Source organism: Calidris pugnax, unplaced genomic scaffold (genome assembly GCF_001431845.1).
Source record: "Calidris pugnax isolate Ruff unplaced genomic scaffold, ASM143184v1 scaffold103, whole genome shotgun sequence".
Taxonomy (NCBI): Eukaryota; Metazoa; Chordata; class Aves; order Charadriiformes; family Scolopacidae; genus Calidris; species Calidris pugnax.
This window is the reverse complement of record NW_015090990.1, coordinates 11,570,803-11,583,458: the sequence shown is the minus strand read 5'-3', so window position 1 is coordinate 11,583,458 and position 12,656 is coordinate 11,570,803. Positions and strand designations below refer to the sequence as shown.

At 33.7% G+C, this 12,656-nt stretch overlaps 1 protein-coding gene across 3 annotated transcripts in view; it reads left to right on the top strand.

Annotated features, from left to right (window-relative positions):
* CCDC141 (coiled-coil domain containing 141) overlaps positions 1-12,656 on the top strand; it is a 91,835-nt gene that overhangs the window by 41,940 nt on the left and 37,239 nt on the right. For all 3 annotated transcript variants that reach the window (XM_014954481.1, XM_014954483.1, XM_014954482.1), the window contains exons 8-12: positions 1,156-1,350; positions 3,932-4,104; positions 8,528-8,669; positions 10,474-10,593; positions 12,420-12,611. In XM_014954481.1, the coding sequence (XP_014809967.1) occupies positions 1,156-1,350; positions 3,932-4,104; positions 8,528-8,669; positions 10,474-10,593; positions 12,420-12,611 (822 nt within the window). The remainder of the gene's footprint in view (positions 1-1,155; positions 1,351-3,931; positions 4,105-8,527; positions 8,670-10,473; positions 10,594-12,419; positions 12,612-12,656) is intronic.

Below are 12,656 nucleotides of genomic sequence, written 5' to 3'. Positions count from 1 at the left end.
CTATAATCTTCTTGTGCCATATGCATACTTTGGAGTGTTTTCATTTTAATGGAAATAAATTTTGTCTTATTTTAAAAGATTTTTCTGTCTGCTTTAACAGTCATTTGATACAAATATGTAGAAGGAAATTCTAAATGAATTTCAACAAGGTTCGTCTCTTAATTCATTAACAGGAAAAATGGAGGAAATATGCTACCTAAGGCACAGGAAATTGTAGTATAGTATCAGAAGCTCCTTTTGTTTTGAACATCATAATAATACACAATTTTAACTGTTGACAAGCACAGCAGTTATAAAGTACCCTGTGTAACAGCTTTACTGTTTTATAGTTTTTTCTGTAAAAACACAAGAAAAACAAAGCAGCAACTGGGCACCAAAGCAGTAGTTGCAAGACAGGAGGAGATGAAATGGTGTTTTTTCTCTTGACTCTCTTACAGCAAAGCTCCTTTCCGTTTGGGCCATCTAGTCTGATATGCCTTTCGATACCTCCTTATAACCTAAAGAAGAGTGTGGGACTGAATACTGTAATAACATTTATCACAGCTAAAAAAATGTAGGGGGAAAAAAAAGTTTTGTTCATGAAGGTTTAGTCCCTACGTTTTGGTCAGTACACTAGAAGCACAAGTCAGTTCAGTATGGAAAGTTGAAAAAAGAAATAGGAGTCAAATAGACAATCAGTTCTGATTAGCTAAATATGCTTCCAAGTGGTACAATGTAGGCAAAATGTCTATATGCAAACTGATAATGATTCAACTGAATTAATTTTAAAGCACCTTAGTTTTATGTACCTAGCTCAATTAAGTGTCAATAATGTTTCTGTGTCTTGAAAAGCTCAAGTATGATCTTCCTTTTTAAAGCATCTCTTCTATCTGTCACTGCCAGTAGGAGTGTTCGTGGTCAGTTAAGGCAGAGATGTGCTTTGAATGGGCTTGTGGTTTTGTTTAGGAAATCAGAGAAAATGTACAATAGGGAGTGTTAAGGATGATAGCAGACCTCACTGTGAGGGAGAGTAATTTCATTGAATTGATTATCAGACAGCTCTCAGCAGAAATTGTGCCACTAGAAGCAGCTATTAGGCAGTCTAGGCAATATTTTAATTTGGTTTAATTTGGTTTTTTTATGTGTAGTTGATTAAAATGGATTTTTTCCTCTTAGGAATGGAATTCCGCTGTGGAACAACTGGAAGCTGAAGCACTTAAGATCTTGCTCTCAGAGGACTATACAGAAAAAGAGCATCTAAAGTTTTCAAATCAGAAAATCTCTCTGTTGCGAGAAGAAGTGTGCTTCCATATGGAAGAAAGGAAAGCCCTGCTACAAGAGGCCAATGATTTTTTTCATACAGCTGGCAAGGTTGGTAAGAAGACAAGTCTGTAATAATAACATGATAATAAAGCTGTCAGTATGTTCTTGAAGGCTGATATATGTGGGATTAACCAGAGTTTGCTAAACAATTTGGAATGGAAAAAGTGCAAATCTGATTACTCTTTAATACGACCTTTCACCTCAAACTTCTATCTGAAATGGCAAATGCATTTAAAAAACCCCCACTTTTTAGAAAAAACTATATTGAGAAGAGTATTTGGGAAGTATTATCTGCCAAAAATTCTTCTCATATTCCCATATTCTGTTGTCTATGCCAAAATATGCTTATGCTATAAAAAAAATAATCAGAGATATGCATGTATGCTAGTTCTTGAAAAGAATCTGAGATAGAGGTAGAAAGCTGGCTTTGTGTGGATTTTTTAATGTTGATTTGGTTGAGTTATTGAAAGTCTGAAATTAGGTCCTGATATTGCTATTCTGACTACAATAGGAAGGGTATAGAACTACAAATGACTGCAGCGGCTGCTATGGAAAAAGTCAATCTAGATAATATCTTTCCGTAACCGGGCTTCCTACTTGCAACTGAAATAGAACATGAGGAAACGTTCTTTGCTCTTGATAGCAGCCTTGGTTGATCAAAGTAGTAACAGCACTGAGAAAGCAGGCAGTACAACTCAATAAAGTTGTCTGTCATCCTTGAAGGTGCAGTTTGATGAGAACACAAGCTACTCTGATATGTTTAGGAAGAGAAGGTGCAGAGAATACCATTTTTTTGTTTGCATTTTTTTTTGTTTGATCCTGGTTGTCTTTTAAACAGTCCAGTTGCCATTTTGCTCTTTGACCATAATAGTGGCACTGATGTTTACTTTTTTGATTTATTCATTTTAAACTTCCCTATTGCTTTTTAGCAAGACTGAAAACATGATCTTAGACTTGCTGCTTACCTAGTTAAATATGCTAACTAGTAACACTTACAGTAAGTCTGGCTGACTGGTTAACTCATTCTGAAATTCTTATAAATCCATAATCATTCTTGAATAGTATGTAACTCTCCTATGACTCTTTAATTTATTATTCTTAAGTATAGTCCTGAGGACTAAAATTCTTTATACAGAACATATTACACAAAATTAATAAACTTCACATAGTTCCTGAGTCCATGTGAATGGCCTCTATTTACAGAAAAAAATCTTTGAGATTCACATAGGTCCATGAATCTATAAGTTTCCAAAGATGATTGTAATTCCTGTCTTGATCTGAAGTGTATGGCCTTTTTTATACTTAGTGATGACTAAAAGGACTTAATGTTTAGGTAAAGTCCTTCCTGAGTACCTTCAATTACGCTTTTCCTCTGATGGAATGTTCTTGTTCTTAGAAAAGTTTCTTTGTAAGGTCAGGGTATTTATTTTTTTTTTTAAGTGCTGAATCCTTTATTCTGCAAAAAAAAAGATAATGTGGCATAGACAATAAAATAGTATACATGTCCTATTTTAATCCATTGTGTATAAAAGTTGAATTACTTTTGCTTATCCTCTTTTCTTTATTTTCCTTCATTTCTTTGGCAACAATTTGAGTTGTTCAGAGTTCAGGTCTCCCTCCTTGCTATTCTGAGTCAGCAATATAGGTTTCATTCTCAGCTGCTGAGTTCTTGGTTCATATGTAATATGCTGAAGCTAGCTGCATCATATTGTGAATCTCATTGAATTTTTCTTTTCAACTTTTTATGAACGTAAAACTTTTCAAAACTCCTTAAAGTAAAATTCAGAAATTTAGTCTGCCTCAAAGCTTATTTGCTGTTCTGATGTAGTAATTTTAAAGCTGACACAATTAAAGACAGTATTTTAGCATGTATATAGTTTTGTTGTCACTCAGAATTCTTCTCGGAGATGAACTGAGGCTTCAAGAGCAGTGTATTTTCAGACTGCAAGTCTGCAAAATTATTCACTGAACTAAAGCTTAGAGTATATATAGAGGTTGGTGAACTCATAACACAAGTTTTGTGTTGTACAAACAGTTGATTTCCTTTTAAAAATATGTATACAGAGTAGTCCATTTTACATTAACTCCATTTTTAATTTGTTACATAAATTTATAAGCTCAATGAGAAATTAATGCTATTAGACACTGTCTACTCATTTGCTTTATTTAGATTTCCTGTTTTTTCTCATGTTTAGAGCAACAACAACAACAACAAAAAACTGTATAAAAGAATACAGTGCTACCGATTCGATGCTAATTAGGCACAGTAGGTTTGGGCATGTTTCTATTTTGCTGATATTAGTATTTACTAAATTTAGTCATGTGGTAGTGTAATGTTGTCCTATCCCTGTCTAAAAAGACAGGAGTCTTTTTAGGGTACTTTTGCTGCTTTTTTCTGGTATTTGAATGAGAAACTTCTGCTTGCATTAAAGGAAAACAGAGAATAGGTGGAAAAAAAAGCCTGTGTCCTTATGTGACTTGCAAAGTCAGTATCAGGCCCTACATTAAAATACTGCTTTTCGTTTTTGAAGATATGTCAAGTATTAAATGTCTATTGATCATCTATTTGTGTAAAAGAATATATGTGCACATTTTTAGAGAAATATTGACAATAGATTTTTTTTTTCAGGTACTTGATGGTCTTGAAGGTATCGAGAATTACCTTAAAATCTTTAATTCAGAAGGGTTACGTTTGCCTATCTTGATAATGAAGTACAAGGAATTACAGGAAGCAATTAAAGGTTGCACAGTGACTACTTTGCAGAAAGGACAAACTTTAGTTGATAAAGCAGATTCTCACAGGTATTCCCTCCATTTTTGCATATTTGCTGCATTTCTCCATATTCACCTGTTGCTTTATAACCCAACTAGTTAGAATCAGACTACCTTTAGAGCCAGTGTAGTTAATTAAATAGGTATTAAATGACTTGAAACTCAAAGTTTCTGCCATACTTATCTATTGATATTTATACAAACCAATCTCTTTAACAAAAATCCTTAGGAATACTACATGCTACTTGCAAGAGTGGTGTCAAACAGGGAAATTGGTATGTTAGGGCAGTGTTCAGAAACAACGATTTCATTAACGTTTTGGAAAAGTAAATGTATGTAAATGAAAAATAAAATACCAATGGCTATGAACACTCCCCACTGCCCAATGTAATCCTTTTAGACCTTTTTGAAAGTCGTGATTGTAGCAATTATAATGTGCTTAGACACAAGAAAAAAATACAGATGTTAAACCAAGTGCAGAAAATATGGAAGCTTCTCCGCTTCTTAGTAGTTTTAATTCATGAATGAAATAACTTTTTTTTTTCTTCCAAAGCTTGTACTAATTACAGCGATGATGTACTCCACAGCTATGATTTTTACACTGATGTAGAGTATGAGTTAATTTACAATCGGTCCTAGTGGCTTAATATCTTCTACCTGAAGGTCTTAGTAGAATGCTGGTGAAATAAGAATAAAGATGGTTTATACTAATGAGTTCTACTTCAAAGATGATCATAACTGATGGTAGGCTCATGGTCATCTTGGCTCTACCTTCCCATTACAGGCTTATGTCCTTAATTATTCCTGAAATTTGAATAGCTTTACTTTAACATATCAATTAAAACTCTAGATAAATTTTCATTTAATCTCATGACCTTGCAAAAAAAAATTATCTGAAGTGCTTTACCTGTCATCCCACATGTAATTGGCTTGACACTATCAGAGGGATGAAATAGAAAATTCAAATGGAAGATTGTTTTGTGAACACATGAAGTTGGCCTTACAGCTATTGTTACTGCTTCAGCACCTTCTGATATTTTAATTAAATGGAAAGGGATTTCCTCAGTGGAACTTTGGCTTTGGTTCCCAAACCAGCCATAATTCTAGAATGCACACTACTGTTCTCTAGGACATGATGTTCTGCTTGATGTTACCTCAACAGAAGCAGATGTTGTGTTTCAAATTATGTCTGCACAGCATTGATTAATGTTAGGAATGCTAAAGACCTTGATAAAATGAATCCCTAAAATAACAAGTCATTAATTTCCTTTCTTCCTTATTAAGAGCTTTTAAAAATTGTTTAAGCAGTCCAAATCAGGAGTGGGGAAGTAAGATATCATCAATACACATCAAGAATAATGGGATGAATTTATCAAAATAATTCTATCAGTCATTTCTGGTAAAATTCAATAAAAACAGGTAATGCACAGTCAGACATCCTGTATGCCAAAGCACTGCTCAAGATACTATATAAATAAATAAAGAAGGTAAGATTTCTGCCTAGAAGGCATTATAATTTAAAAAACGGCAGAGCATTACAGCTGAAGCAGTACTGATTTAGAGAAGGAAGATGAAAGTTAATATCAATATGCAATCTCACTGGAAATGTATTTTGCTGTTTCTAAAGAACAGTGAAAAATTCCAGACTTTCAAATATTTTAAATGTCCACTTGCATCATAAAAATAAGTAAGTCCCTTTCTCAGAAAACAAACAGAGAATATTATTTTTTTTAATTTTACCCTACTGCCTTCAGACCTCGTTGCCTGAATGTAATGAGTTTGCCATATATTTCAATGAGTAGTGCTGGTACTTCTGCGCAGGTGGGACAGTTTATAATCCTAGACATGGGCTTGAGGATTAAAATAATGGAATAATTTAAACTGGCAAGGAACTCTGGAGGTCACTTGGTGCAATCCCTTGCTCAAAGCCTGTCAATGCCACAAGAATGATCCTGACTCACATTCAACTTTTTGTACACTAAGGCATAAGCCCAACTCATGGCTTTAGGAGATATCTAGAATTCTCCCAGCCAGCTCATAAAGACTAGTAATGGTGACACAGTGAGTTCTGTCAGCAAGCATTGTAAGGTGTTATATTTTAGAATATTAATTTCCACCAGAAATATTTGTATTTTTAAAAAGAGGAAAGAGAGAGGCCTTTTGTAATATATAAGCCACTGTGCTATCCTTAAATGCTGGCGGGTGTTTAGTCCAGCGATTCACCCATATGGGACAAGATTTGTTTGAACAGCTGAAGGTCAAAGGGAAGATTTGGACAGAAAAGAGAACTCCTATCAATACTAAATCCTGATGACTATTTTGTTCCCTTTATTGCACAATTCACTGGTAGTCTTAATGGCCCTCACAGACTTCTCATTTGCTTTATCTGACCAGACCAAAAATCCTGAGTGACATGGGCAATCGCCATTCAAAGGTGGTGAAAGGTGTGGATGTGAAAAAGTTTAGTTATTTTTTTGAAAAGCTTCTTTTTCATAAGACGGACAAGAAAGTATGATTTGACAAAGCTATATGTGGCTGTTAAGTGTTTGAAATCTGGTAGGATTCTTGAACTAGCTGGCAGCAAGTACAAATTTGTGCGAAATTTGAAAATAGCTGCCAGCTCCCTGAAGGAGAAGTTGGAGCACAATAATTTTAGAATTTCTGCACCATTTGTGACAGAGAAGGTATTGCATGCTTTGCTACTTGCATGACTTTACTAGTTTTAAAAAAGAAGCTCTAGTAGTTTATGATTTAGGTAGTCCTCACATTGGAGGACTATGTTTAAGGCTAGTGACACTGACTTTGATGGCATAATTGGAATCCAACTCACAGTAAAAATGGAGAAATATGATGTTAATTCTGTCCTACTTTTAAATCTTCTTGGAGCATGTTGCAGCCTTATACTAAAAGATAATCCAAATAAATGAAAATGTTCACATTGGAAGAGGGATAGATTATGAAAAAGTGACAGAAGGCAGTTCTTTCTTGTAATCCTAAAGTGTGTCAAAATGAAAATATTGGTAAGTCTGATTTTTGAGCTGTCATATTTTTAAATTATAACCAGCTGGAAAAACAGGAGCAAAAATTTACGTGTATTAATTGTAAAAATAAAAAAATAAAAAAATACAATCAGCAGTTTTGTCCATTAACAGAATCCTTGTTACTTTGCCAGCCAATTAGCTTGCCTATGATTATAAGAACTGTCTTTATTTTACTGCTGTTATAAATTTATTATGTTAACTCATAACAAACCAATGATACTTTCAGAGATTTTATTGAGATCTAAATTATAATTTTCAAAACCTATAAATCTTGGTCTCTTATTGCGTTTTTTAAGAGTGGTTCTAGTAGAATTTTTTAAACATACCTCTTTTTAAGGAGTACTGAAATAGTGTAGTGACATTTTTAGAATTTAAACACAAACTAACAGGTTGCTTTTTTGAAAGTGTAATTTACAGAAATTAAAGCCACCTACTCTCTAAAAAGGACTAAAAATTTGATTACTCTTTTTGTCCAATTCGTGGACCAGATTTGAACTGAATGGTCTATTAATACCATAATTTGTGTTAGTAGTGTAGAACAAGATTTTTCTTTGAGGTTGCAGAATTCAACTCCTGATCTGAAGTGAGGAGAAAATTGCCTTTAAATTTGGAGGGCAAAGGAGGAAGCTTTGAATAAGTACCTGTATTAACATAAGTTTCTAATGAAATGAATAAAAAACTTATTTTGAACATGTTTGTCTTACAAAATTTCTTATCATGAAGAATTTCAGTAGTAAATTGATATGTGAGTTTTTTATATCAAAACTTCAGATCTTAATTGCATGTCATAACTTCTTTACGATTTGAAGAGGACTGTCTAAAGTATTCAGACTATGAATTGCTTACATAATATTAAATATTCTTAGTTATAAGGCAAGCTATTGTTTTGTAAATTGATGTCTTTTCTCCGGTTAAAACAACATCTGTAAAGAAATGTTGACTTAGAATGTATATGACTTTTTTTTTCCAGCTACTGTAAAAACACTGAAATATTTGAAAGTCCAAAGAAAACATGCTTTTTAAAGTTGAAGTTATATGCCATATCTCTTCTTTTTTTTTAGGCTGCTCCATTTGTGCTTTTTGTCTTTAGATAGTATAACTGAAATCATAATTATTTGTGAAATGACATATTTCTCAGTGAATCAGGGTATCTGTCACCTGAATCTAATGTACTGGTGATAAATGATTTGTTTGGAAATGTCATTCCGATGTTCTACTCATTATCAATTCTGTTTGGATTCATTTTAATGTTACTTGTGGTTATTTTTCTTTTAAGGGTCACAGTTTAAAATTCATAAGTTACTTGTCATACAAATCAACAAAAAGGTGTTTTTGTTTTTTTTTAAATCATTATAATCCTGATTATTGAGACAAAAATGAGAAATAACAACAGTTCTACTGTTCTATTTTAGCTCTTGGGTGACAGGAATTCAGAAAACAATGGAATATGTTAAAAAAAAAGTAGATCAATTAATCATACAGTGTCCAGATTATAAAGAATTTACTTTGAAGAAACAACAGTGGACTGCCTCACTTGAAGATCACCTAAATAAGGTACATCATGAAGTTTCTTTTTCTTAATGCATTCATGAACAGTACATTACATTTCCATAATTTAGCTATGTGAATATTAAAGTTGACTCAAATAGTTACAAATAACATACTGGTTTGTTGGAGAGAGTACACAGTTGTAGTTAGAATGCTGTTATCAGCACAAATGAACCCAAAACTGTTCTGAAAAACACAGCTGTTTCCGTGACAACATTTTACCGGTGATCTTTATTAAAGTATGGATTTGCTTAGATAATGAACTATTATAATTTGTTCTTTTGGAAAAGAAGTGAGCAATCGGGACTGAGACCTGCATGCAGGTTTCTTGTTCTGTTTCTATGTCTTCTGTTTCATTTGGCTGAAGATAAAAATAGAAGTGTGGCAAAATTGAGGGTTAATAAGCATGGTGACTGTGAACCACGGGAAATTTTCAGTAAGGCTGAAGGAGAGTAGATATTGTTCACTATAAAATTTCCCTATATTCATTAAGATACTGATGCCTCAAGGACATCACAACCTCTTTAGTCTGTTGAATGAACTGTAGTACTGCAGACATTTTTAATGACTTTGCAGAGATGGAATAGACAATGGCTCGTAAATACAGTTCCATATACAAATTCAAATTAAAAAATATAAACTTTTAACAAGCTTCATATGAAGGAAATACCAGATGGTAGCCAAAAAACCCCAGTAAATCAAATCTAATGACTGAATAATTAAGTCTGCAATCTGATGTTTTATAATATTTGCATGACGTCTATAATGAACTATTCTGAATCAAATGGGAAGTTAATTTGCCATAAAATGGTCCCTTTGCATACAATTTATGTAGAAGAGGCCTTGAGGTATTAGAAGACAGTGAAAATCTTGTTGAGTTTAGCTGAAAATAAAAGATTTGATGACATCTCCTGTTGGTCTTGTAGAAATGATATCACCAGTATATTGTGAATCTTAAGCCAAAACTTCCACTATGAAGGTAGTTTTACCTCAAAATGTAGACCCTCATTATTTTGATATATGGTTTCATTTTGCAGTTTGTTCAAATCATGTTGCTCCCAGTCTTGCATTTGAGAACATTTTGAAGATTCGAGTCATAGTACATGATCTTTCATTACAGTGGACAGGGTTTATTGTTGTATTCCTACCAAGAAAAACACTTTTAATTCCGCTGATGGAAAGAATCCCAAAGAATCTGGTGCTAAATTCAACTGCTCCTGTGCTTCCTGTAATAAAGTTTGAACCTCAATCAGTAGCCACTTCTTAAAATATACGGTTCATCTGTATGATAATAACTATGCATACTCCTTCTGGTATCATCTGCTTCTGCTCTTCATAATCTGCTTTGTTATCATCATGCATATACAAATCTTTCAGTGGCCATGAAATAGTTGTATATATGTATCTGCACAAAAGTAGCTCTCAGCTTGGCAGAGAAGTTTTAAATGTACTTTCTGCAAAAAAACCTGGAGCACAATAAAAGTATTTCTGCCCAGATTATAATATCTAGATTATAATGCGGTTGTGCCTTAATAATGGGATAATTAGGATAAAGGAAGTCACTATCAATAAAATGAGAGCAAACAGGAGTTTTTTTCTCAAATTCTGAACATAGAATTTTTTTAGGAGAAATAGTAGCATTTTCTTCCGTTACATTTTCCTGAATTTCTCTGATCATACAAAGTACATAACGTAAACACCAACAGACAAGTGTTGCTTCATTTATTTTCTATATAAAGTGATGTTTTCTACTGTTTTTATACTGTTTACTTGAATAAATTAACTATATAAATAATGCTTTCAAATAAAGGTATCACAGTCGATTAAAAGAATCACCCCGATGCTTGCAGTTGGCATGGAGATTGGTTCATGTTTGTCTGAGTCAGAAAGAGTTTTGAACAAACACCTTGAACTGGCTAAAGAAACAAAGGTAAAAAGAAAAAAAAAAGCTGCTTTAATAATGTTAAGTAGTCTTAGAAACAAATGCATGCTGTTTGTAATTCTAAATAAGGTGAGGGACTGAGAGTTTCTAACGGATTCTTGAAAGAAACTAGATCTGTAGTTCATTTTAAAACTGTAGTTAATGAAAAAACCACAAATAACACTACAAATCAGTCCTTATATCATTGGTTATTCCCGTTGTCTCCATCTCATCATTTGTTTCTACCTCAGGATCCCACTATCAACCCTTGATAAGAAGACTCCACAAATGTGGATTGCTACTCCCACCTGAGGCACCAAGTTTAAAAATTGTCTAGATAGTCAGAGGCACAGAAAACTCTTCTTGTGGTTTATTATGCCAAATAAAAGGGATGATTTAGGGGGGAAAAAAAAAAAAAAAAGAGTAGTTCCAAGGTGAAAAAAAATTGGAAGGAGTTATGTTGGGAATGCAGCCGTGGTAGGAAAGCACTGCAGCACTCAACTATTACACAGATGAGGATATTCTTAAGTCACACCCAAGGCCTTTCCAACTGCCATAGCAGTACTGCAGTATCTGAAAGTGGCTTAAAATGAGTTGAATCCCCTCCGTGGTCTTGACACGGGTGCATATTTCATGGTTACGCTGAACACCATGGCAGTATATATTTTAGGAGTATCCTCTATTGCTGGAGTTCTTACAACTCCTTACTAGTATTAAGTTATTTTTAATTTCAGGCAACAGTTTATGTAACCCGAGAGCTGGATCTGTACAGTGTCTGTGGAAATAAAATTCACTTTAAAGAAATTCTGGAGATCATATAGTTCAGCAGATTAGCAAGATCCTCTTTCTGTTCCACAAGACTGTATAACAGTTTTTAGTGTCTTTTCTGCCAAATTTTTGCATGCCAGGATGTTAACTTTTATTGTTGCCCTGAGAAATAGTAACTTTTACCTATTCTTTCTGTGGATTGTGATATGCCAGAATTTGAGCTGTTGGCTGAATGACAGAGGTAGATATGCTAAGGGTTATTGAGTTAAATATATAAATTTAGATAAGCATATAGACATAGATAAATGAAGTTATGGCTTAAGAACAGTGAATCTGAAAACCAGAATCCCAGCTGAATCATTGAAATGTTTGCTTTTGCTGAGACAGCATAGTGTGACTTCTGGGTCTGAGCAGTTGATACAGTAACAGATAGAACCCACTATTTGATCTCCATCTGATTTCTGCAGATTTGCTGCATGCAAGAACATTCGTTTGGGTTGGAATGCAGGGTAGTCTACTTGAGGGGTTAGAGACTAGTGTGGGGCTAGGAAGCAATTATTGATTCAAGAATGAAGGCATGTGTGGAACTAAGATTCATAAGGCAAAGTGCTGCAAGGCTAAGCCTTAAAACAATTACAGCAGCAGTCTTATGAGGACCCAGTGCTTCTGGAGTCTCAGTAGAGTGGACATGAAGTTCTATGAGAATTAAGTATTAGACAAGCAGCTGAGAGAGATGTAGACTGGTGTTCCTTGATGGAATGTTTCTGTTGTTTTCATTCTTACACTGTGGTTTACTCAATCGGAATATTGAGATTGCTACTTTTTTTTTTTTTTTTTTCATTCAAAATAGCTATGTTAGTAACTACATCCATAGTTTTTAGTATAAAAATGTTACAGGAAATAAATTATTATTTTCAGCAGATACTGTCCATTATAAACTCTTCTTCAACTAAGTAATTGGATTATACAAAAGAAAGCAATACTACTGAAAATTAACAATGTGATATCAATAATTACAAGTCCCTTTCAGTCATTTTATTTATTGTTCTATGCTTGTACCCTCAAAGGAAACTTCACATGAACTGGAAGCAGCTGAGAGAATCATCAAAGATATGGAAGAGTTTGAACCTGATCAGGTGGCAGCTTTTTCTAGCAGAAGTGACTTTCTGAATGAAGAACTGAAAAAAATTGAAAAAAAAATTAGTTCAAAGCTAGAAATCATAGAAACTTATGTGGCCTTTTTAAAGTCAGCTATGGAGGTACAGATTACTTATTCTCTGACTAGACTGTGAAAAATCTTACAA